The sequence below is a fragment of the Macaca thibetana genome, chromosome 1, assembly GCF_024542745.1.
Source record: "Macaca thibetana thibetana isolate TM-01 chromosome 1, ASM2454274v1, whole genome shotgun sequence".
In the NCBI taxonomy this organism is placed as follows: Eukaryota; Metazoa; Chordata; class Mammalia; order Primates; family Cercopithecidae; genus Macaca; species Macaca thibetana.
Genome location: NC_065578.1, coordinates 133,946,730 through 133,972,606, shown reverse-complemented (window position 1 = coordinate 133,972,606; position 25,877 = coordinate 133,946,730). Strand labels below are relative to the sequence as shown.

At 42.7% G+C, this 25,877-nt stretch overlaps 2 protein-coding genes and 1 long non-coding RNA gene across 11 annotated transcripts in view; 1 reads left to right on the top strand and 2 right to left on the bottom strand.

The window, feature by feature from the left end:
* Nucleotides 1-1,934: 1,934 nt before the first annotated feature.
* LOC126936991 (uncharacterized) lies at nucleotides 1,935-19,388 on the bottom strand. The gene is made up of 3 exons (XR_007719622.1): nucleotides 17,308-19,388; nucleotides 3,559-3,635; nucleotides 1,935-2,686 (listed from the first exon to the last, which is right to left on the bottom strand). It is a non-coding gene; the product is annotated as an uncharacterized LOC126936991 (long non-coding RNA).
* CFAP126 (cilia and flagella associated protein 126) lies at nucleotides 17,763-20,955 on the top strand. 2 transcript variants are annotated; one of them, XM_050759524.1, is made up of 5 exons: nucleotides 17,763-17,829; nucleotides 19,187-19,249; nucleotides 19,412-19,492; nucleotides 19,986-20,162; nucleotides 20,537-20,955. In XM_050759524.1, exons 1-5 carry the CDS (start codon nucleotides 17,803-17,805, stop codon nucleotides 20,720-20,722), a joined length of 534 nt encoding a protein of 177 aa, XP_050615481.1. In that variant the 5' UTR covers nucleotides 17,763-17,802; the 3' UTR covers nucleotides 20,723-20,955. The 2 variants fall into 2 exon arrangements, with proteins under 2 accessions (XP_050615481.1, XP_050615480.1); XM_050759523.1 differs by having other exon boundaries at nucleotides 19,382-19,492.
* Nucleotides 20,956-22,245: 1,290 nt separating this feature from the next.
* The window catches only part of SDHC (succinate dehydrogenase complex subunit C), a 41,688-nt gene continuing 38,056 nt past the window's right edge, over nucleotides 22,246-25,877 (bottom strand). For all 8 annotated transcript variants that reach the window (XM_050759622.1, XM_050759565.1, XM_050759576.1 and 5 more), the window contains one exon: nucleotides 22,246-23,331. In XM_050759622.1, coding sequence (XP_050615579.1) covers nucleotides 23,227-23,331 — 105 coding nt within the window. In that variant the 3' untranslated portion in view covers nucleotides 22,246-23,226. The remainder of the gene's footprint in view (nucleotides 23,332-25,877) is intronic.

Sequence of the window (25,877 nt, the reverse complement as noted above, 5' to 3'; positions counted from 1 at the left end):
GCCCCTACTCTCGCCGCGCCCCGCCCCCCTTCCCTCCCCGCGTCTCGCAAGAGGGTCCGGAGCCTTCCCGTCATTAGTGAGTCAAAACCGGAAGTCTGGGAAAGGCTGATCTCAGTTCCCAACAGCGGGGGCTGGACAAGACGGAGACGGTACTGGCAATACGCAGGTCGAAGGGAAGCGGAGCGGAGCACGCGCGGGCTGTGACGAGGGAGCGGAGAAATAGCTGTCCCGTTAGCCTCGTGTAGACGTCCCGGGTTCAGCCCCAGGAGGACGAAAAGACTGCCGTGTCCTCCCGAGGGGAGTGGCGTTCCCATTGACGTGAACACCTCACCTCATACTCGTGCGTGGACGTGTTCCAGCCGAGTCCTGTTCACTCCAGCTCCTCCGTCTCCACCCTAATCCTAATCATTGGTGTTTCGTTTGAAAGGGTTCTGGGAATTTATCAAGCAGGAAAATTTGGAATCCGGCAGAATTAAGCAATTCCCTTTAATTAAATAGCTTTCGGAGTCTTTAATTTGCTGATATGCATTTTCTAATCGTAACTAACTTTTGCTTTACTTTTACTTTTTTTTTTTTTTTTTTTTTTGAGACGGAGTTTGGCTCTTGTTGCCCAGCCTAGAGTGCAATGGCGCGATCTCGGCTCACTGCAACTTCCGCCTCCCAGGTTCAAGCGATTCTCCTGGCTCAGCCTCCCGAGTAGCTAGGATTACAGGCATGTGCCACCACACCCAGCTAATTTTGTATTTTTAGTAGAGACGGGGGTGGGGTTTCTCCATTTGGTCAGGCTGGTCTCGAACTCCCAACCTTAGGTGATCCACCCGCCTCGGCCTCCCGAAGTGCTGGGATTAAGGCGTGAGTCACCGTGCCTGGACTGCTTTACATTTACTTTCTATCAGACTTAAGTAAATTTACAGTGTCATCTAATCCTTTTAATAATCTTATTAAGTAACCATTATCAAGATATTACAGAAGAAGAAATAAAATTGTAGAGACATGCCTGAGATCCCCTTATATTAAGTGACGGAGCTAGATCCAAACCCAAATAATTTATACTGATTGCCCGCAAATCCCTTTTTACACTGGTGCACCACTTGAAACCAGTCCTACAAAGAATGTGTTTCCCGGCCAGGAATGGATTTTAAAACCCTTAGGAGGCCGGTCGCGGTGGCTCACGCTTGTAATCCCAGCACTTTGGGAGGCCGAGGCGGGCAGATCACGAGGTCAGGAAATCGAGACCATCCTGGCTAACACAGTGAAAACCCATCTCTACTAAAAATATAAAAAATTAGCCAGGCATGGTGGCGGGCGCCTGTAGTCCCAGCTATTCGGGAGGCTGAGGCAGGAGAATGGTGTGAACCCGGGAGGCAGAGCTGGCAGTGAGCCGAGATCACACCACTGTACTCCAGCATGGGTGCGAGACTCTGTCTCAAAAAATATATATAAAAATAAATAAATAAATAAAACCCTTAGGAGTAGGTGGTGAGAACTTCACCCAGCCCTATCAGGAGTTGGGGGTATGGAGAGAGGAATGGATTTTGAACAGATTTGACTCCCATCTCCTTCCAAGGGAAGATACCTAGACAAGAATAAATGTCTTTTGTAGAAGTCTGGGAATAAGACAAGGAAGCCCACTGGGCAGGGACTTGGCAACTAGAGGCAAATAGAATGGTATGAGACCATGGACTTGAGAGGTTCATGTTAGGCTGATACTCCAAAAGGCCCAGCAGAAAAAAGCTGCACCTTGTTCAGCACAAAGTACCCAGGGACAAGGCCAGCCCAACACATCTGAGAACATTAGAGTGCCAGAGTTCAGCCACAGAGACCTGAGGTTGCCTCCTTTTTCTACTACCTCTAGGTCATTGGTTGCTCCACCTTCACCAAGATGCTACCTTGGGGAAGATAAGGGAGTGTTCCAATTACCTACTGCTGTGTAACAAACCACTCCAAACTTACTGGTATAAAACAGCAACCAGTTTATTATGTCATGGATTCTGTGGGTCAAGAATTTGAAAAGGGTATAGTGGGGATGACTTGTTTCTGCTTCAGAATCACTGAGACTTCAGCTGAGAAGACTTGGAAGCCTGAGATGACTTGAAAGCTTGGGGCTGGAATCATTTGGAATTGCTCATTCACATATGTAAAAGGTAAACTAAGGCACAAAAAAAGTTTTAAGAGTTCATTTGAGTAGGAAGCAGTTAATGAATCGGGAAATACCAAACTGAAAGAAGTTTAATTTTTCTCATGACAAATCATCAGGGGCAAGTATTTATGGAGTAAATGTGGAAACAAAATAAATAATTTGATTGATTGCAATTATATAGTTGCCTTATTCATTCATTCACCTTGTTGGAAAGTCCCTAGTTATGTAAGTTTTTGGCTATTTCCAACTGGTTGAGCTTAAGTTTTATTTTTCTTTAATACAGGCATTTACAAGAAATGGCTCAACATAAGTTTCCCTTGTGTTTGTAAATCAAGGTTGAGGTCAATTATGAGGCCTAACTGGTTTTGTCTGCTCAGAGATTCTTCAGGCCTGGTCTCCATTTTATTTTACTTCAACATACGTCTGAAGTTATGCTGGCTGTTGACTGGGATCTCGGCTAGGATTGTCAGCAGGAACACCTATGCGGTTTCTCCATGAGGTTGCTCTGCTTCCTTATATCCAAGGTGGCTGGATTCTGAGTCACTCCTAAGACAATCAAGTGGAAGATGTATAACCTTTTTTGAACTTGCCTCACTTCCACCTTACTTACAGGCCCACCCAAGTTCAAGAGGAGGGAATATAGACTCTACCTCTTAATGGGAGGAGTGTCACATTTAAGAAGAGCATGTGGTATGGAATATCTTGTTACAACCCTCTTGAAAAGTACAACCTGGCTGGGCGCCGTGGCTCACGCCTATAATCCCAGCACTTTGGGAGGTTGAGGCGAGCGGATCACCTGAGGTTGGGAGTTCGAGACCAGCCTGACCAGCATGGTGAAACCCCATCTCTACTAAAAATACAAAATTAGCTGGGTGTGGTGGTGCAGCTAACGTGGCTCCTAGCTACTTGGGAGGCTGAGGCAGGAGAATCGCTTGAACCGAGGAGGTGGAGGTTGCAGTGAGCCAAGATTGCGCCATTGCACTTCAGCCTGGGCAACAAGAGGGAAACTCCCTCTCAAAAAAAAAAAAAAAAGAAAAGAAAAAGAAAGAAAAATACAACCTGCCACAGCCATTAAATTTTGAAGTGGTTATAGAGAAATAGATAACAAAGACTTACTGTTATGGGGTTTACTTAATTCACCTAGGTAACTGCTTGGTATTGTGTGATTTGCTAGAATGAAATCTGCTAGTATTCCTTCTATAATTAAAAAAATAACTTCAGGCTGGGAGTGGTGGCTCATGCCTGTAATCCCAGCACTTTGAGAGGCTGAGTCAAGCAGATCACTTGAGCCCAGAGTTCGAGACAAGTCTGGGCAACATGGTGAAACCCTGTCTCTATAAAAAATACAAAAATTAACCAGGCATGGTGGTGTGAGCCTGTAGGCCTAGCTGCTCGGGAGGCCGAGATTGGAGGAGCACCTGAGCCTGGGGAGGTCAAGGCTATAGTGAGCTTCGATCATGCCACTGCAGTCCAACCTGGGTGACAGAGTGAGATCCTGTATCAAAAAAAAAAAAAAGTGTTTAAAAATAAATAACTTTAAAAGAAGACACCTGAAATTGTGGCCAGACCTAGATTCTAATTCTGACTCCAGTATTAACTGATTATGACCTTGGGCAAATCAAGTTCTCAATATCTTAATTAAAAAATTTTTCTAAATGAGATAAAATAAATATTTTCTTAAAGTAGCTGGAAAAGGTGAACAAAAGCAATATTGTATATTACATGCAGTTTTGCAAAATTTGGGCTCAAGTTCCTTGAGATGCTTACAAAAAATAAATTCAGTGGCTAAATAAACTGAGGAATGCTGTATATTATATCCCTCTCCCACTCTTGAAGAGTCTCAGTAAACATTAGGAAATTAAACAGGCTGGGCGCGGTGGCTCATGCCTGTAATCCCATTACTTTGGGAGGCTGAGGTGGGTGGATCACCTGAGGTCAGGAGTTCGAGACCAGCCTGACCAACATGGAGAAACCCCATCTCTACTAAAAATACAAAATTAGCTGGGTGTCGTGGTGCATGCCTGTAATCCCAGCTACTAGGGAGGCTGAGGCAGGAGAATCGCTTAAACCTGGAAGGTGGAGGTTGCAGTGAGCCAAGATTGTGCCATTGCACTCCAGCCTGGGTAACAAGAGCAAAACTCCATCTCAAAAAAAAAAAAAGGAAATTAAACATCTGAGCATTCCCATAGGAAATAAATTTATTCAATTTGTTTAAGCAATCAAATTAGATGACGGCTAGAGATTTCAGATTTTAGGGTCTGGGCTTTTGGGACCAGGCTGGTGTGGGGGTTTGCCAGACTATCTGAGTTTGGTAACTGGTTCTACAACTTACTGTGTATTCTTGGAGAAATTATTTAACTTTCCTAAGCTTCAGTTTTTTCACATGCAAAATGCTATTATTATTCTAATTTTACATTTGGTTGTTGCAAAAATAAGTTAAAACATTTTTGGTTACATTTTAATTTAATCACTTATATAATGATGATGTGACTAATAACACTGATCTAGATAGGCTGTAGTCTAGCTTCTTTTTTTAGTTTTTTAATTTGATCTAGACTTTTTAGGAAATTACTCCGGGCAAGATTTCTGACAAAAGACAAGGGAGAGGGTAAAATTTAGGAGTAGTTTGGGAGGTCGAGGAGGGCAGATCACTTGAGGTGAGGAGTTCGAGACCAGCCTGGCCAATGTGGTGAAACCCCCATCTCTACTAAAGTACAAAAATTAGCTGGGCATGGTGGTGCACACCTGTAATCTCAGCTACTCGGCAGGATGAGGCATAAGAATTGCTTGAACCCAGGAGGCAGAGGTTGCAGTGACCTGAGATTGTGGCACTGTACTCCAGCCTGGGCAACAGAGCAAAACTCTGTCTCAAAAAAAAAAAAAAAGAGAGACACAAGATCTCATCCTGGCATCAGTCACTGGTATCTCCTTTCATTACTCCTTGGCAGTCCTCAGTAAGTATCATATTGCTTTTTTTCCCAATTTATTTTATTGTGGTAACATTACATAACATAAAATTTATCTTCCTAAACATTTGTGAGTGTACAGCTCAGTGGTATTAAATACATTCATATTGTTTTGCAACCATCACCATTATCCATTTCCAGAACTCTTTTGTAATTCTGTACTCATTAAGCAATAACTCCTGATCACCCCTCCCCTCAGCTCCTGGCAGCCTAATTTCTGTTCTATGATTTTGGCTACTCAAAGTACCTCAGGCCGGGCGCGGTGGCTCAAGCCTGTAATCCCAGCACTTTGGGAGGCCGAGACGGGCGGATCATGAGGTCAGGAGATCGAGACCATCCTGGCTAACACAGTGAAACCCCGTCTCTACTAAAAAATACAAAAAACTAGCTGGGCGAGGTGGCGGGCGCCTGTAGTCCCAGCTACTCGGGAGGCTGAGGCAGGAGAATGGCGCAAACCCGGGAGGCGGAGCTTGTAGTGAGCTGAGATCCGGCCACTGCACTCCAGCCTGGGCGACAGCGCGAGACTCCGTCTCAAAAAAAAAAAAAAAAAAAAAAAAAAAAAAAAAAAAAAAACAAAGTACCTCATATCAGTGGAATCATACAGCATTTGTCCTTTTATGACTAGCGTATTTCACTGAGCATAATGTCCTCAAGTTTCATCCATGTTCTGCCATGTATCAGAATTTCCTGCCTTTTCAAGGCTGAATAACATTCCATTATATAAGGTTCACATTACCTTTTGTTACTTTAGGAATTATGGTCTGGGGGCTGGCCTTTAGCAACCAATATGTTTGGGGAGAGAGATATCTTCCTCAATGGCCTATCTTCTTTGTTGATGGATTCATAGAGAATTATGCTACATTTTGCATCCAGGAAGGGTCACCACACCTAATTAGCCCACTTTTTTCCTCCAGAATTTTAATGTGTCTGGAAATTCACCTCTTAAAGAAGGAAGTGAAGGCAGGAGAAAGAAAGATGTGGGAATTGGCAGAAATAATTCTTCAAATGAGTCCCTTCCTGGATAGCATTCTCAAGCTAGATGTGCAAAAGAGCAGGACCACAGAGCTGCATTAAGGAATTAGATTTTATAGGACCAGAAAACGATCTTAGGAAACTGGGCCATTTTTAGTCTTCATTTCTTTTTGTGTTCTTATCAAAAATTGTAAAGGTGGTGGAAGATATATGCTGAGGTGGCAACCAACAAACATTCTCTGCAGAGGGTAAGACCACAGTGCTACAGAGAATGGAGAAGAATGGCATATACTTCCACAAACCGGAGTCAATATCAGGAAAGATTTCACTTCCTTAGCTTCCCTGCTAAGGGAGTTCTCCCATGAGTAGCTTTCACTATGCAAGATCAGATGACACCTAGGGTAGCCCAGGACACAATGATCCTCCCATCATCCCCCAAGGGGCCACTTTCAATGTGGGCTAGTCTCTGCCCCTCCGTGCCAGGAACTGAAGAGGCTGTGCCAGTACCTTTTCCCCTGATCAATCTCTGGGAAGGCAAAGCTTTTATGCATCTGGCCTCAGTGGTCAGCGAGACTGTGGGATCGTCCTGAGGGACAGGAGGTCCTGGAGTTCACCCTCGGGACATCATATCTGGCTTAAGACGATCACTCTTCATGCCCTGCTCATCACTGTTCCTCACCATAGTTTCTCCCTAATGAAATGCCTTGTAGGGAGCTATTTCCCTGAGTACACAGTGATAACAGGATGTGAATCACCTTTTTCTGGGCAGAGGTGGTGGAATTTTTTACCATCATGAAGCTGAGGTTCCTTCCCCATTCTGAGTTGAATAATCCAAATCTTGGCTCCTAGAGCTTCTCATATCTCTAATTCCTTATAAAACTTAACTCTGTCCCCAACTCTTTACTATCCCATTGCTCAGTATCTTCTACCACGTCCTTCTTCTCAAGACTCTGATACCTAAAATATATAATTTTACCGCAGCAGGAGGAAATAGGCAAAGGATTTTTTCCTTTGTGGTGCTGGGTATTGGGGACTAGTTGTAAAACTAATCTCCACTAGAGGGAGACTTAATCTCAAGAAAGAAAACAATATGATCTGTGTCAAGTTGAGAGAAAGTACAGGTATTGTTTATATAGCTTTTCTACTATAGCCAAGGGTCTCTTTTTTTTTTTTTTTTTTTTTTTTTTGAGGCGGAGTCTTCACTCTGTCGCCCAGGCTGGAGTGCAGTGGCACCATCTCGGCTCACTGCAAGCTCCGCCTCCCGGGTTCGCGCCATTCTCCTGCCTCAGCCTCCAGAGTAGCTGGGACTACAGGCGCCCGCCACCGCGCCCGGCTAATTTTTTGTATTTTAGTAGAGACGGGGTTTCACCGTGTTAGCCAGGATGGTCTCGATCTCCTGACCTCGTGATCCGCCCGTCTCGGCCTCCCAAAGTGCAGGGATTACAGGCGTGAGCCACCGCGCCCGGCCGGGTCTCTTCTTTAAAAAACTTTTTGTTTTAAAAATGAAGAGAATTTATGTATTTATTTTAGAATTTTTTTAAAATTTAATTTTGTTTTATAACTATGTAAAATACATGGGTTTCAAAATAAAAGCTATAAAACCAGGCATATTTAAATGAGTTTATCATCTATCCCCACACCTTCCATATTACCCCTTCTCTCTCCCTAAAGGTAATCACTTGATTTTTAGTAGTGATGAGGTCTCATTTATGTTGCCCAGCTGGCCTAGAAGTTCTGGCCTCAAGTGATCCTCCTGAAGTGCTGGGATTACAGGCATGAGCACCACAGCTGGCTGTTGGTATTTCCTTCTCTGTGAAATGTTTGTTTAATCTGTAGCTCAGCTTCCTTTTTCTTTTTCTTTTATATATATATATATATATATATATATTTTTTTTTTTTTTTTTTTTTTTTTTTTTTTTTTTTGAGATGGTCTTGCTGTCGCCCGTCTGGAGTGCAGTGGCTCGATCTCGGCTCACTGCAACCTTCGCCTGCTGGGTTCAAGTGATTCTCCTGCCTCACCCTCCCGAGTAGCTGGGATTACAGGCGTGCGCCACTATGCCCAGCTAATTTTTTGTATTTTTAGTAGAGACGAGGTTTCTCCATGTTGGTCAGGCTGGTCTCAAACTCCTGACTTCATGTGATCCATCTGCCTTGGCTTCCCAAAGTGCTGGGATTACAGGTGTGAGCCACCGTGCCTGGCCCCTTTTTCTTTTTGTAATGAAAAACAAACAAAAAAGCACACTAGGCCAGGCCCAGCATTTTGGGAGGCCGAGGCAGGCGGATCACGAGGTTAAGAGATGGAGACCATCCTGGCCTACCTGGTGAAACCCCGTCTCTACTAAAAATACAAAAATTAGCTGGGCGTGGTGGTGCGCATCTGTAGTCCCAGCTGCTTGCATTGTCAGAAAAAAAACAAAAACAAATCCCTGCAATTTATTTTGCATTTCCCCCTTGACCCAGGAGTGGTTTAACACGTTCTGAAATTTCCTTTAGGGGAAATGTATGGGAGAGTGAGTGTGAGTGTGTGCAAATATAATTCCCTTTGGAAGAGGCCTTTTGGTTTTATTGTTTGATTTGTCTAATTGTATTACATTTTGGCCAGAGAATACTATTTGAATTATTGTTTCTTCACTTTGGATATATTGAGATTTTCTTTGTAGCTTAGGATGTGAATGTGCCACATTTTTGTGAATGCTTTATGCATTTTTTTTCTTTTTTTTTTTTGGATACGGAGTCTCACTCTGTCGCCCAGGTTGGAGTCCAGTGGCACGATTTCGGCTCACTGCAACCTTTGCCTCCTGGGTTCAAGCAGTTCTGCCTCAGCCTCCTGAGCAGCTGGGATTACAGGCGTCCACCACCATCCTCAGCTAATTTTGTGTATTTTTAGTAGAGATGGAGTTTCACCATGTTGGCCAGGCTGGTCTCGAACTCCTGACCTCATGATCTGCCCGCCTCGGCCTCCCAAAGTGCTGAGATTACAGGCGTGAGCCACCGCACCCAGCCCTTTATGCATTTTTTTAAAAAAGTTTGTTCTCTATTGTTAAGGTTCAGAGTTCAATATTATTAAATCTACTTAAATAAATAAATCTATTATGTTGTTTAGGTCTTCTGTATCCTAATTTATTGTTCACTTGATCTTTCTAGATCTGAGGGATTTGTTAGTCCTCCTATTATAGTGTGCTTCTATTTCTCCTTGTATAAAATGTCATTATCTTTTTTATAAAAATTGTGGCTAAAATTTCTTTCTCTTTTAATGCTTTTTAGTCAGAATTCTACTTTGATGGATAATTACAACTGCAACCCCTGCTTACATTTAGGAATAAATTCTGGTACATCTCTTAGTCATTTATTTAGGCTTCCTGAAACTCTTCTTAGATGCAGTTCTTTTATACAGCACAGTGTTGGATTTTGCTTTGTTAACGTGAAAACTATTTTCTTTCAATAGGTAGGTAAACCCATTCTTTCTTTCTTTAAATCCTTTCTTTATTTCTTTTTGATACGGAGTCTCGCTCTGTTGCCCAGGCTGGAGTAAAGTGGCATGATCTCGGCTCACTGCAACCTCCACCTCCCGGGTTCAAGTGATTCTCCTGCCTCAGCCTCCCGAGTAGCTGGAACTACAGGCACCTACCACCACGCCCGGCTAATTTTTGTATTTTTAGTAGAGACGAGGTTTCACCATATTAGCCAGGCTGGTCATGAACTCCTGACCTTGTGATCCGCCCGCCTCAGCCTCCCAAAGTGCTGGGATTACAGGAGTGAGCCACCGCGCCCGGCCCCATATCTACTGATATTATCAGTATGTGTGGCCGCAGATATGCCTTACAAATTTTGTTTTATATATGTAAGTCTTTCACCATGTGGTCTGTTTCACTTGCTTCCTCCTCCCCTGTCCCGCCATCCCTCCCAGTCTGAAACATGTCTTTGGTGTTTAGGAAGAGTTTGTATTTTTGTTCTAATGGATACCTTTATCCTAATAGTTCTATACAATACATAAGTTCTCTCTTTTTGGCTATTGTTTATATAAGCAACATTGAAATTATCTAGTAATCTGTTACTCTCCTTAGCACCTACCTTGAGGAAAAATCCTTTTACTCTTGGTTAATGTCTGTGTCTGACAGAGAGCTTATTCTATTTCTCACGTATTGTCCCTAATCTACTTTTTTTTTTTTTTGAGATGGAGTCTTGCTCTGTCGCCCAGGCTGGAGTGCAGTGGTGAGGTCTTGGCTCACTGCAACCCCTACCTCTGGGGTTCAAGCGATTCTCATGCCTCAGCCTCCTGAGCAGCTGGGACTATAGGCATGTACCACCACACTGGCTAATTTTTGTATTTTTAGTAGAGATGGGGTTTCACCATGCAGGCTGGTCTTGAACTCCTGACCTCAAATGATCCACCGCCTCAGCCTCCCAAACTGCTGGGATTACAGGTGTGAGCCACCATGCCCAGCCCCCTAATCTCTCTTCATTGATAGTTGTACTATATTTACAAGATTGCAAAGAAATGTGGAATTTCTTGTTGTGTTAATGTATTCATTAACTTTTCCACATTTCTGATATATGATATATTTAAATACATGATAAAATAATAGTATCTATTTCCAGACTTCATGGTCAACCTGTATATTGTCAAAGCACACAGCCATGATATCCTATACTGATGCCATTATAACCACCATTTATTCTTAGTTATGCAAGTAAACAAATTTAATTCACACCACTAGTGAGAGCTACTGATGTCTCTTCAGTCATTTTGGTTGTTTAAAGCTTGTTCTTTGGTCTTTTTGTTTTAAGAAATAGTGTTAAAGGCTGGGCACAGTGGCTTACACCTGTAATCCCAGGACTTTGGGAGGCCAAGGCAGGTGGATCACCTGACGTCAGGAGTTCGAGACCAGCCTGGCCAACATGGCAAAACCCTGTCTCTACTAAAAATACTAAAATTAGCAGGGCACGCTGGTGTGTGCCTGTAATCCCAGCTATGAGGGGGGCTGAAGAAGGAGGAACACTTGAGCCTGGGAGGCGGAGATTGCAGTGAGCTGAGATCGTGCCACTGCACTCCAGCCTGGGCAACAGAGCAAGACTCTATCTCAAAAAAAAAAAAAGAAAAGAGAAGAAAAAGAAATAGTGTTATAGGTCTATGAATGCTGCAGAGAGGGCTACCCCATAGGCAGTGTGTGGGGAGTATACAAAGCTTCTTCTTTGGCTCCTCGGGAAGGAGGATATCTTATCAAGAGTATCTTATATCTTATCAAGAATATTATTCTTTTGTGGTATTGTCGGTGGAAAGGAGAGATGTAACAGCAGTCTCCAACAGAGGGAGCCTTAGTCTCAGGAAAGAAAACTGGATCAGCTATTTTAACTCTATAGAGAACTTTTGAAACTACAGCTTTTACATTTGTAGCCATGCATCTTTTCAGCAGTTAGAACTAGGCCTTCATTTCCTATAAGGAAATCTACAAAAGCCAGGGTGTTTGAATAGTTCAAAATTTGGCCAGTAGCTTGGTTGGATGAAATCCTGTTAGCCCAGGAAATGGGGCAAAAGCCAAGTCTCCTATCCAAGACCCATTAACACCTGACCTAGTGAGGTGAAGTACAGGGCACCTTGGAACTACTTAGAAGAAACCTTAGAGAGCTGATGGTATAACTAGAGACAGTGATTCAGGTGGTTAAACTGTGTAATAGATGAGATAAATGCCCAATTTTTACTATGAAGGGGTTACTAATAATTTTTTCTGGTTTTAAAAATTGCCATGGGAGGTCAGGCGCGGTGGCTCATGCCTGTAATCCCAGCACTTTGGGAGGCTGAGGTGGGCGGATCAACTGAGGTCAGGCATTCGAGACCAGCCTGACCAACATGGAGAAACCCCGTCTCTACTAAAAATACAAAATTAGCCGGGTGTGGTGGTGCATGCCTAAAATCTTAGCTACTCAGAAGGCTGAGTCAGGATAATCGTTCGCTCGAACCCGGCAGGCGGAGGTTGCAGTGAGCCGAGATCGCGCATTGCACTCCAGCCTGGGCAACAAGAGCGAAACTCCATCTCAAAAAAATAAAAAATAAAAAATAAAAAAATAAAGGCAGTGAGAAACAGATGATAAAGAAGAAACAGAAAATCTTTCTGATCATGTTCTATCTTCCAGATTCTAGTATCCTTTGAGGCCCAAACTATATTTCCTGCCTTTGGCATCTGTTAAATACTCCTATTAATTAGAATTTCCCCTCTTCCCCTTTTTTGTTTAAGGTAACCTGAATAGATACTTCTTGGCAGTCTTAAGCCAATAATAATGCTAAAATAATTGAGCATTCATTATGCATCTGGCACCCTATTAGCATGTTACATATATTTAATGCTCAAAACTATGATTATCCCCATTTTACAAATAAGGGTACTAAGACCCAGAAAGATTAACTTGTGTAAGGCCATACATTTAGGCAGAGCCAGAATTTAACCCAGGCAATACGACTCTAGTACTCATCCTGGTGGTTACCTTCACTTAGGTCCAATGTATGCGTCACCTACAGATTACAGGTTAAACTTGTACTTCAATAGCAGATAATCTCCATCCAAATAAAAGATTTCTTAATGGTTTAGTTTCAGTCATCAGAGAACTTAAGTGAACGGAAAAAAATATCTTAAGGCATATATAAAGGCCTTTAAAGAGCCCTTCCAACTTTGGAAGAAGTAAATCTGGTCCTAGTAAAAGACCATCTGCTGTACCTGAAGTCAACCAGTTCATCTGAAGAAAGGCTAAAATTCAATACACTGTTATTAGAAGCTTAAAATTGCCTGTTACTACTGATATTACAATTTCCTAGTGAAATCTTTTTTTTTTTTTTTTTTTTTTGAGACGGAGTCTCGCTCTGTCGCCCAGGCTGGAGTGCAGTGGTGTGATCTCGGCTCACTGCCAGCTCCACCTCTCGGGTTCACGCCATTCTCCTGCCTCAGTCTCCCGAGTAGCTGGGACTACAGGCGCCCCCCACCACGCCCGGCTAATTTTTTGTATTTTTAGTAGAGATGGGGTTTCACCGTGTTAGCCAGGATGGTCTCAATCTCCTAACCTTGTGACCCGCACGCCTCCGCCTCCCAAAGTGCTGGGATTACAGGCGTGAGCCACTGCGCCCGGCCTGAAATCTTAAATGGAAGAATTCACATAGGATCAAGCCAGGATTGTACCTTGGATTTTTTTTTTTTTGAAACGGAGTCTCATTCTGTCACCAGGCTGGAGCACAGTGGCAGAGTCTCGGTTCACTGCAACCTCCGCCTCCCGGGTTCAAGCGATTCTCCTGCCTCAGCCTCCCAAGTAGCTGGAACTACAGGCGCGCGCCACTACGCCCAGTTAATGTTTGCATTTTTAGTAGAGACGGGGGTTTCACCACGTTGGCCAGGATTGTCTCGATCTCTTGACCTCGTGATCCTCCTGTCTCAGCCTCCCAAAGTGCTGGAATTACAAGCGAGAGTCACCGCGCCTGGCCCCCCCCCTTTTTTTTTTTTTTGAGATGGAGTCTAACTGTCGCCCGGAATGGGGTGCAGTGGCGGGATCTCGGCTCATTGCAACCTCCACCTCCCGGGTTCAAGCGATTCCCTTGCCTCAGCCTCCCCAGTAGCTGGGACTACAGGCAAGTGTCACCATGCCCCGCTAATTTTTGTATTTTTAGTAGAAACGGGGTTTCGCCGTGTTGGTCAGGCTGGTCTCAAACTTCTTACCTCAACTGATCTGCTTGCCTCAGCCTCCGAAAGTGCTAGGATTACACACGTGAGCCACTGTGCCCAGAGTGTACCTTGGATTTTAAATATCAGAGAGACAAATAATCTAAAACAATCACCTTTCTCTCTAGAACAATGGGTTAGAGGATCCAGAAACATACACAAATATGTTAGGGAATACATTAAAAGTGGCATTTCAAATCAGTAGGGGAAAAGAAAACTTATTAATAAATGATGCCAAGGCAACTAGTTAAGGCAACTGAAGCATAACCTTGTCCACATTCACTAAAATTATAGAAGGAACAAAAATTTAAATCTAAAAACTGAAGCAAGGGGTTGATTATTTTTAAAATACTGGAATTTACAAAAAGCCATTCAAAGCATAAGATCCAGAGCATAGAAAAAATGAGTAATACATCTGACTACTACATAAGTACTAAAAACATGTCCATGGCAAAAAAACAAAAAACAAAACAAAAACACACAACCCACAGAAAAACAAAAACAAAAAACAGAAAAACCACCAACAAAACGAAAGTAAGTGACAAACTGGAGGGAATGTTTGCAACATATTTGACAAAGGACTAATTTCCTTAATATAGGGAGTTCAAACAGATTAATGAACATGATTAACAGGCTGGGTGCAGTGGCTCAAGCCTGTAATCCCAGCATTTTGGGAAGCTGAGGTGGGCAGATGGCTTGAGCCCAGAAGTTCAAGACCAGCTTGGGCAACATGGCAAAATCCCTTCTACAAAAAAATGTTAAAATCAGCTGGGTGTGGTGGTGCGTCCCTGTAGTTCCAGTTATTTGGGAGGCTGAGGTGGGAAGATTGCTTGGACGTGAGAGGCAGAAGTTACAGTGAACCAAGATGACGCCACTGCACTCCAGCCTGGGTGACAGAGGGAGGCCTGGTTTCAAATAAAAAGGAAAAAAAAGTCAACAGCAAATAGTAAGTGGCAAAAAACATTAAAGGCCATTATCAGGGAAAAAAAAGTAAAAAGGGTTTATACACACATAAAAACACCCTAATTAAAGAAATGCAAATTTAAAACAATGATATACCATGTTGAGTGGGTGTGGTGGTTGGTGCCTGTAATCTCAACACTTTGGGAGGTCAAAGGAGAAGAATCACTTGAGGCCATGAGTTCAAGAGAAGACGAACAACATAGTAAGACCCTATAATTTTTTTTTTTTTTTATAATTAGCTGGGCATGGTAGCTCATGCCTATACTCCCAACTACTTGGGAGGCTGAGGTGGGAGGATTGCTTGAGATCAGGATATTGATGGCACCACTGCACTCCAGAGCTTAGGTGACAGGGAGACCCTGTCTCAAAACAAAAACAAAAAATAAAATTATACACCTTGTTCAACCTACAGCTTAACAAGCAATATGATGTAATGGTTAAAACTGCTGGCTCTAGAGTCAGAATACTTGGGATTAAATCCTGGCTCTACTCCTCACTGTGTATTCTCCAGTTTCCTTGGTTGGGTTGAGAACTAAATGAGAAAATGTAATAAAGCAATTAGAACTGTTCCTGGCATGTACATAGTAACTGCTCAGTTAACATTAGTTCTACTAGTTCAATCAATTAGTTCTATTAGTTCAATTCTATTAGTTCAATTAAAATTAGTTTAGACTGAAAAAAAAAAAACAGAAAAAACGATAATGATGTTGAAAAGAAAGGAGAGAACTAGGCACTCACACGCCATCATACACCATTGGTAGAAGTACAAACTGGTGCAATGTATTTCAATGGTAATTTGACATTATCTACTTATTTTAAACGCACAAACCCGTTTGACTTTGCAATGTACTTTAAAAAATTTATCCTACAGATCACATATGTACATAAAAATACATACATAAATGTTCATAAAGATACACAGGGATTTTTCATTACAGCAATGTCCTTAATAGCAAAAGACTATAAATAACCTAAATGGTCATCCATATGGGTCTGAATAAACTATGGTGCATCCCAAAATGGAATACTATATTATGATAAAAACATAATCTCCAAGATAGTCAAAAAAGCAAATCAAAAAGCAATGTGGACAGCTCTCTCATTAGTGTTTGTATGCATAGGATATTTCTGGAAGGAGACACAAGAAATGAATAACAGTAGTTGCCCTGAGGAGCAAGACTGAGAGTTGAAATCAAATGGAGATTTGCTTTTCACTGACCATCCTGTAAACATGAAACTTTTTTCCACGTACATTACTTTTGCAGTTGAACAAAAACTAGTTAACTTTTAAAAATGAGTATAGTCATCATTTATCATTACATCCCTATCAGAAAAGCAGAAGGAGGCATACCAACTGAAAATTCTAAGAGAAATAATGCTAGCCTATCACTGCAGCTTAAAGGGCCAAAATGGATGTCCTAAAGCAAAGATAGTCTTTGGTCCTTAAAGAACTCTTCTGTCTTCCACTCCTCTAGACAGTGATAAGAACCACAGGGACTAAGCACATGAGTTATCTTTCGAGATCTCACATTATCCAGGTATTAACTCCAGAGCCTCTAAAACAAGAGCTGTTCTTCCCTCCATCTGCAGAAGCCTAAGAGTGCACTTACACTTGGTGTGTTGGTTTAAGATGAGGATTTTGGGGGAAGAATGAAGAGAAGGGACTGATGGACACATTTTGTGTTTTTTTTTGTTTGTTTGTTTTTTGAGATGGAGTCTTGCACTGTCACCCAGGCTGGAGTGCAGTGGCGCGATCTCTGCTCATTGCAACCTCCGCCTCCTGGGTTCAAGCAATTCTCCTGCCTCAGCCTCCCAAGTAGCTGGGATTAGAGGTATGTGCCACCGTACCTGCCTAATTTTTGTATTTTTAGTAGAGACAGGGTTTCTCCATGTTGGCCAGGCTGGTCTCGAACTCCTGATCTAGTGATCCACCTCCCAAAGTGCTGGGATTGTAGGCATGAGCCACCATGTCCGGCCTGGATCTACTGTATAATGCTCTCCTGGTCCTAATGATATCTTTGGGCAACTTATTTCTTTGTTTTTCCCTTTCATCTTGACACCTTATATATAAATTCACTTTATAATTCACAAAGCACAGTTCTGCTTACTCATTATTTCTCCTAGCCACCTCATAGACTGGTATTACAATACCATTTTAGATGAGTTTCAGAAGGGTTTCCTTGTCCCACAAATATTAGTCTCATGTCCTGGCACCCCCCGTTGAAGTCTCCAAACCTGATGCTTTCTACTCTGTGACTTTCTCTCTTCATTCCTGCTCAATCTCCCTGCACCAGCACCCGATTCCATTTTATTCCAGTCAACACAAAACACCTGTGTTCTTATGTGCTGTGATTCTAAGACAGTGACAGAGGAAATTATTTAAGGACCAAGGACAGGATATGTTTTTCCTTCTGGGGACAGATTTGAGCTAGTTGCTTTTTAAATATTGTTCCTTTGTTATTCTGCCTGATAAAGTAGAGGGCCTTATAAACAGGATCTCACCAGTATTGAATACCTACTATGCTATGATGTTGTCAAGACACTTTATTCATTTTATCTCACTTACCCTGTAAAAGCAGGCTCTATAATCTCCACAATACAAATGAGTTGATAGAAATTTAGTGAAGACAAGTCAGTTGTTTACTGTCGTATAGCTCCTATGTTCCCATGTTGAATAAGGATTCAAACTCCAGTATCTGGCTCTGCATCCTGTGGTACATTACACCATGTTGTCCAACAAACATAGCTCTCAGGGTTACATCGTTTGTTAAAGTGGTTAAAAACCCCAATCAAAGGCCACGTGGAAGTTCTTAAGCAGGGGTAGGTTATGCCAGAAAAAGAGTAGCTACTATTCAGCTAATTTTCTCATATTTACCCAGTCTTTCCCGTCTCTAAAATAAAAATGAATCTAAGTTCCAGAGAAAACAAATGGGGGCAGTGTGAACCAAGGAAATGAATAATAATAAGCAGAAGGGAAAGGCAGCCTCTGCTGATTGGGAGGTAGTCCCAGGAGGTCCGCCTTCTGCAGTTGCCAAGCAACGAGTGTAAACAGCACAAGATCATGGCCACTAACTACAGTGCCAACCAGGTAAGTTCCCATTCTCCATTTCTTTAAAGTTTACTTTTGTTTTTCAGATTCTATCTTTGGACTGTCCCCTCTCATAGGATTCTGATCTTTGAACAGATAGCTGAGAGTGGAGTGAGAAAATATTTTACCTCCTCAGGGATAGAGCCCAGGGGCGATCCAAAGGTATCTCTGGGTTAAATTTGTAGGGTGTAAACCAAAAGTTGGTAATTTTTTTTTTTCTGTAAAAGTGCAGAGCGTAAAAATTTTAGGCTTAGGCCAAGTGGCAAAGTCAAAAATATTCCATAGCTACTTACATAATTAAAGAAAAACATTTTTCCATAAAATTTTTGACAAATTCAAAATATAACTGAGTACAATTTTTTGTACTACTAATGAAAATAATGGAATTTTGGGGGTTGAGAAAACATTTCACTTAACTGGGATTCAAAGTTAGTGTTCCATTTTACTGAATCAATTGTAAATGTTCATCTATAAAAATCGTCCTTACTCTCAGGCCATCCCCAAACAGGCAGCAATATGGATATGGCCCATAGGCCATAGTTCACCAACTCCTGATCTAGACCAGTGCTGCCCAACAAAAAGAGTGCGAGCCACAAATGTAATTTTAAATTTTCTAGTAGCTACATTAAAAACTTAAAACATAAAATTTAAATATATTGAATTTAACCCGATAAATCCAAATATTATTTCAACATTTAATCAGTATTTTAAAAATTATAATCAGACATTTTACATTCTTTTTTTGTACTAAATCTTCAAAACCTGCTGGATGTTGTAGCTTGCGTCCATAATCCCAACACTTTGGGAGACTGAGGCAGAAGGATCACTTGAGGCCAGAAGTTTGAGACCACCCTGGGCAATATGGTGAAACCTCATCTCTACAAGTAAATTAAAAAATTAGCTGGGCATGGTGACATGCACCTGTAGTCCCAGCTACTTGTGAGTCTGAGGGAGGAGGATCGCTTGAACCCAGGTGTCCAAGGCTGCAGTGAGCTAGGGTCGTGCCACTGACGCCAACCCAGGTGGCAGACCAAGATCCTGTCTCAAAAAAAAAAAAAAAAAAGAAAAAGAAAGAAAGAAAAAGACAAAACTTCAAAATTCAGCATATTTCATACTTATAAAGCACCTCAATTTGAACTAGTCATATTTCAGGTGTTCAACAGCTCCATGTGGCTACTGGCTCCATGCTGAACAGCACACATCTAGACCAAACAGATTACACCCTTGTCATAGTGACTTAAAGCCTACATGGTTGGTCAGGCCTTTGGTCTTCAAATCTAAAGAATTGTGCCTAGTCATCATTTCCTGGGTTTGGGGCCTTGAAGTCTCACAGGGATACTTATCTTTCTCTCCACAGTATGAAAAGGCTTTCTCATCCAAGTATCTGCAGAACTGGTCTCCGGCTAAGCCAACAAAAGAGGTATTCCATGTTCAGTGCACCTACAAGATAGCCTCATGCTCTCCCTGTCATTTAACTCCTTTTAGCCTTCTCTAAACTCCCATATCCTTCTCTGACCAAGCTCCCCAAATACTCCTTTTTTTCCCCACTCAGAAACATTTCTCTCTCCCACTTGTACCCCAGAGCATCTCTTCTCATGAAGGCTACACTCAAATTATTGCCAATGATCGTGGTCATCTACTGCCTTCTGTGCCCCGTTCCAAGGTGAGATACTATCTTCATTCCTATCAAGAAATGCAAATAATTGAGGCACAGAACTGGGAGATGTGCAGTCTCTCACAGCCATTATCAGGAAAATTAAAGTTTAATCTAATTCATGTTGTAATGTAAGAGCCCTTGAACTTCCGGCCAGCTTACCCAACAGGATAGAGTTGTGTTTAGCACCTTTCAGAAGTTCTTAAATTGATCAATGATCTGTATAAAAGAAAGCCTTCAGGTGATGACATTTGTGCAGTGGGTACTCCTTTGCCACACTCAGCCTAAGGATGCGGAATTTAAGTTGGCAGAGTAAAGGGGATGAAAAAATTAGGCCTGCAAAGCCTAAATGAGGGAGGGGGATAAGGAAGGGTGGGAAGATTATGCTTTCAGTCTTATTTCATAACCATGCATTCCTAAAGAATGGAAATAAGACTAACAGAGGTCTAAGTCAGTTACCAGGAGTGAGAAGCCCTATTGAGGAATTCCTTTTCATTTTCAGGCAAATCCTTGGGGTTCCTTCATGGGCACCTGGCAAATGCCTCTGAAGATACCCCCTGCTCGGGTGACCCTGACCTCCCGTACAACTGCTGGTGCTGCCTCCCTCACCAAATGGATACAGAAAAATTCTGATTTACTCAAGGCCTCCAATGGGCTGCGTCCTGAAATCTTAGGCAAGGTATCTATTCTTCCCATCTAATCCAAAACCCTGTTGTCTCAATTTCTTTTCAACTTCAAAAAACGTCTGCTGTTATGCCACCACTAACCCAACAGGGGGGACCTCTAACCAATTCGTCTTATCCTGACTAGTCCCTAATCACCTTCTGAGGCCTGAAGGGATGGGCTAAGGACATCTCACCCCCAACAGTAGAAAATGATCTAATCTCAAGGTGGGGGAGGGTGGTTAGAGAAATCAAATTTAACTTTCCTTATTTGAAACTTGATCTACTGCCCATGGTATGGGGAGAAAGGGAGTTAGAATCCTGAGGTGCACTGGGAATGATCCGGGCCCGACCAGAGACATGACTGTCTCTTCCACTCTATCACTGACAGCCCCATGATCCAGACAGTCAGAAGAAACTCAGGAAGAAGTCTATCACAAAGACTGTACAACAAGCACTAAGTCCAACCATAATTCCAAGCTCCCCAGCTGCCAACCTCAATTCCCCAGATGAACTCCGAAGCTCACACCCCTCTGCAGGTCATACTCCAGGTCCCCAAAGCCCAGCCAAATCCTAAGAGCCCACCTGGAAGTCCACGTATGCTAGAACTCTGGGCAGGGCCTAATCTAGCTGAGGTCCAGAAATACAAAGCTGGAATTTCATATGGACCAAGTGGCCACATACTGAAAAACCTGTATAGCGACCGAGTGAAATAAACAAGAGCCCCCAGTCAGAACTGTGAAACAGGGAAATTTTGGGGTGGGAGTAAAAACAAATTTGGAAAATAAACTTTTTTTGTTGAATCTTTTACGAATCTGGATTTTCCACTCTTGCTATGGCTGCCTCTTGTAACCCAATTAGGAGAAGGAAGGTGGGGGAAAATAAAGCAGGGAAAAGAACATACAGTGGTTTGGGTGGAACACATTTTTACAAGAATTGAGTCAGTTATACTCCAGAAATGACCAAGAGAAGGTTGGTCTGAATCATGGAAAAAGGGTAGAACCTCAAAGAACCAGTCCCTCAACCCTATCCACTTATTTTTTATCCTGAGCATGCACAACTAACAACTACAAAATCAGAAGTAGAATTGTTGAGTAGAGTATGTATATGTGTGTTTGGAGAAGGTGGGGAAGAAAAGGTAGGGAAAACCAAAGTAGAAGATACTATGCTTTTGTAAGACTTCCTATCTAAGCCCAAGTACAAATATAGTTTGAAAATTGAAGATATTAAAGTGATTGGAAGACAGACAAAGAAAGATGGTAAGTAGAAATTTAAGGCAGAATAACAAACATGATGCTGTCACACCCCACCCACCCACTACCATGCTTCAATCACCCAAATGGTAGGAAACCACCAAAAAATTCAACTGCCCTACCCATTTTCCAGCCTGTAACATCTGTTTATCATTGACCCCATTTTACATTTTCCTGGCACTGGCTGTTAAATTCAATGCCCTTGCCAAACCTTTCCCCATACCAATGACAAAGTGTTCTCTCATGATCACTTGTCCCTCATTCCAAGGACAAAGTACAGAACAGCTGGTTTAAAATGGAGGAAAGGTACAAGGACTTCCCAGGACCCCTCTAGTAAAAAGGGAAAAGCAATCATTACTTAAAGCCAAATACTATTTGGGACCCTGAATGAAGACTGTTAAAAGAGCAGGTCCCCACCTTAACTATGGTCTTCCTATCCAATTGACACCAGCCAGTTACCATTTCCCCTCTTCGACCCATGGCTTTAACTGGCTGGCCAGCAACTCAAAGTGACAGACGAGATAGGTCTCTTATTCCAGAGTTCCCAAAAACTATCAAAACAGCATGCCTGGTAAAGCCTGGCCTATCTGCATTTTTAAAAGCATCAAGTTTTCTCATTAAATTATACATTTTTGCCAGGTTTTCAACAATCCCTTCTTTTTTAAAAAAATCTCTATTCTTCATCTACCCTAAGCCTATAACTTCAGGTCATCATCCCTTAGCTGTCACCAACACTGGTCCTCTGCGCCCCTCACTGAATCATAATTTGCTGAACTGTCCCATGAAGCTTATAATCAGTCCTTAATGGGATTTTGGTGCCTATAACCCAAAACTCTACATGCATCACTTCTTTTCTTTTCCTCCTTCCTTCTCTGAGGCTTCTCTGTGATATTTAAATATCTGGCTAAGTTCTATCTGATTCCCTGAAAACCCCTCCAATGATGAGATGTAGGAAAACTGTTTCCCTCCTGGGAAAGGTCAGATTGCAGGGAGAGGGAGGATGTAAATGCCTGAGACCCGAGGGAAGAGGAGGAAATTGGTTCCTTCCCAACAGCCATTTTCTTGGTTTCTCTAGATTTCAAGGAGAGTCAAAGATAAAATGAGTATTTTAATTCAGTTTCAGAAAAAAAGGGTACATGACTTTGATGAGAAAGCATAAAACTAAGAGGCTTTTCTGGAAATCCAAGAAAAAGAAAAAGAAATAACCATTAATATGTTCAATAATTTTCTGGATCTTCTTTTGTCAAAAGCTATATATTTTCTCCTCAAAAGCAGCTGCTCCAAGAACTAACTAGCCCTCTTTATCTCCCTCTAACTGGGACAGACTAATTCCCCTCCACCCCCACCTCTCTTCTTTCAATAACACTGCGTAGGTGTTAATGGCCTGGGCTCTCACCAATGAACAGAATTGTCCTTTAAGCCAGCAACCCACAGGCAGTGGCACCCAAAGCCTCACCCCCAGTCCCCAGGGCAGAAGCCACAGAGCTGGCATTGTTTCTACTGTCTCAGGAAGAAGGAGCCAAAAGCTGACCCTCAGCACAAATCAAAGCCCAATATGCAGACAGAATAACTGCTTCTAGAGTTGGCAAGCTGTGGGCAAAAAAGGGGAGTTTTTGCAGCCACCCCATCTTTAGAAACAAGGGGAAAACTAGACCCTTTTCCACTATTATGGTCTACAAGGTACTCTACTGCTCCAACGGGATCTGAAAGTACAAAAGGACCTAAACAAATAAGGAGAACTTTTCCCAGGCTGGAGATAAGAATGAAAAACAGAAAGATGGATGAATGTAATAAGGTGTAGGAAGATGATGCTGGGAACCTCCGTTCTTCACATGGCTGCCAGCCCCATAGAGGACAACACAGTAAGAACCAGGACAACCACTCCAGACTGGTATAGCTGGGGAATCTTCAGGCCTTTTCCTAGGTCCCACATCTGTGGACAAAGCAAAAAAGAAAAAAGGAATTTCAGTAAACAGGACATTAACAGTTCCTGTCTCAGAAAGTAATTCCACCTAAAGGAATGGACACCTTCTCTCAGCATGATTCTAGAGAAAAGCGCTTCTACCCTTATGCCCCATCTTTACCCTTCTCAAAATCCACAGTATGGAACCTATTTTCCACTTATTCCAATGACAGAAAATCAGGTTCTATTGTGTGGTGATGGTAGGAGTAATGTTCAATGTTCTCTAGAATGCCACAGGCCCCATACCGTATACAAAAGCTTCCAGAATGAATAGATACAACTTTTCCTCAGGACCACACATCTAGATTAATGTTTCTCAGTGTATTCTTCCGAACACTTGTTCCTCAGAATGTTGAAAGCCATTATATGGGCCAAAAAAAAGTTCTGTGGTCATACAAAGTTCGTAAACATTTAACTGCAAGGCTTTCTAAACAGTTGTTTTTTTTGTTTGTTTGTTTGTTTGAGACGGACTCTCGCTCTGTCGCCCAGGCTAGAGTGCAGTCATGCGATCTCGGCTCACTGCAAGCTCCGCCTCCTGGGTTTCCGCCATTCTCCCACCTCAGCCTCCTGAGTAGCTGGGACTAGAGGCGCCTGCCACCACGCCCAGCTAATTTTGTTTTTGTATTTTATTAATTAATTTATTTATTTATTTATTTGAGATGGAGTCTTGCTCTGTCGCCCAGGCTGGAGTGCAGTGGCAGGATCTCGGCTCACTGCAAGCTCCACCTCCCAGGTTCACGCCATTCTCCTGCCTCAGCCTCCCGAGTAGCTGGGACTACAAGCGCGTGCCACCACGCCTGGCTAATTTTTTGGTTTTTTTTTTTTTTTTTTTTTTTTTTTTTTTTTTGAGACGGAGTCTCGCTCTGTCACCCAGGCTGGAGTGCGGTGGCCGGATCTCAGCTCACTGCAAGCTCCGCCTCCCGGGTTCACGCCATTCTCCTGCCTCAGCCTCCCGAGTAGCTGGGACTACAGGCGCCCGCCACCTCGCCCGGCTGGTTTTTTGTATTTTTTAGTAGAGACGGGGTTTCACCGTGTTAGCCAGGATGGTCTCGATCTCCTTACTTCATGATCCGCCTGCTTCGGCCTCCCAAAGTGCTGGGATTACAGGCGTGAGCCACTGCGACCGGCCTGTTTTTGTATTTTAAGTAGAGCTCGGGTTTCACCGTGTTAGCCAGGATGGTCTGGATCTCCTGACCTCGTGATCCACCCGCCTCGGCCTCCCAGAATGCTGGGATTACAGGCATGAGCCACTGCTCCTGGCCTCTAAACAATTCACTAATGTACACTGTGAATCTCCAAAAGACAGATATAATATGCATGATTTCCTAGATACAGTCAATCTCAGAATCTTTTTATAGAGGGAAACTGTTTATCAGAGGACTAGTATTCTAAAGTATACTCTGAGATCTAGAACACTATTTCTCAATTTTGTTTTGACTGTGACCCCACTAAGAAATACCTTTAAAATTGGAGCCCAGTAGATATGTATATATAATATAGCAAAAGCTGATAAAACAATATTTACCATTACTGAGTGGTACCATATATATACAAATACATATATATTTATATATAAATAAATTTCATTTAAAAAATACATTTTTTTTTCCTTTTTGTGGAGAAAGGGGTCTCATTTTATTGTTCAGGCAGGTCTTGAACTCCTGGGCTCAAGCTATTCTCCCGCCTGTGCTTCCCTAAGAGCTGGCATTACGGGCGTGAACTTCTGCACCCAGCTTCTCCAATGGCACCATCTTGACTCACAGCAACGTCAGCCTCCCAGGTTCACTGCCTCAGTCCCGCCAGTGGCTGGGACTACAGGCACATGCCACCATGCCCAGCTAATTTTTGTATTTTTAGTAGAGATGGGTTTTCACCACGTTGGCCAGGCTGGTCTCGAACTCTTGACCTCAAGTGATACACCCTCCTCAGCCTCCCAAAGTGCTGGGATTATAGGTGTGAGCCACCGCGCCCAGCCCCTGCTTATATTTTCTATTCTATTTAAATTTCTTTTTTTGTTGGTAGCATGCCACTAAATTGGTTTTCTACCAATTGAGTTAAAACCCACATTTCTTTTTAATATTAAAAAATAGAGACAGACTCTTGTTATGTCTCACCCAGGCTGGTATTAAACTCCTGGGCTCAAGCAATCTTCCCGCCTCAGCCTCCCAAAGTGCTGGGATTACAGGTGTGAGCTATCTCACCCAGCCCCCACTGCACAACCCCCCACCTTTTAAAAAAGTTTTGAGACAGGGTCTCACTTTGTCACACAGGCTGGAGTACAGTGGCACAATCTCAGCTCACTAAGGCCTTGACCTCCCAGGTTCAAGCAATCCTCCTGCCTCGGCCCCCCAAGTAGCTGGGACTACAGGCACCCGTCACCATGCCTGGCTAATTTTTTGTATTTTTGGTAGAGATGGAGTTTTGCCATGTTGCCCAGGCTAGTTTCGAACTCCTGAGCTCAAGCAATCCACCCACCTCGGCCTCCCAAAGTGCTAGGATTACATGCGTGAGCTACC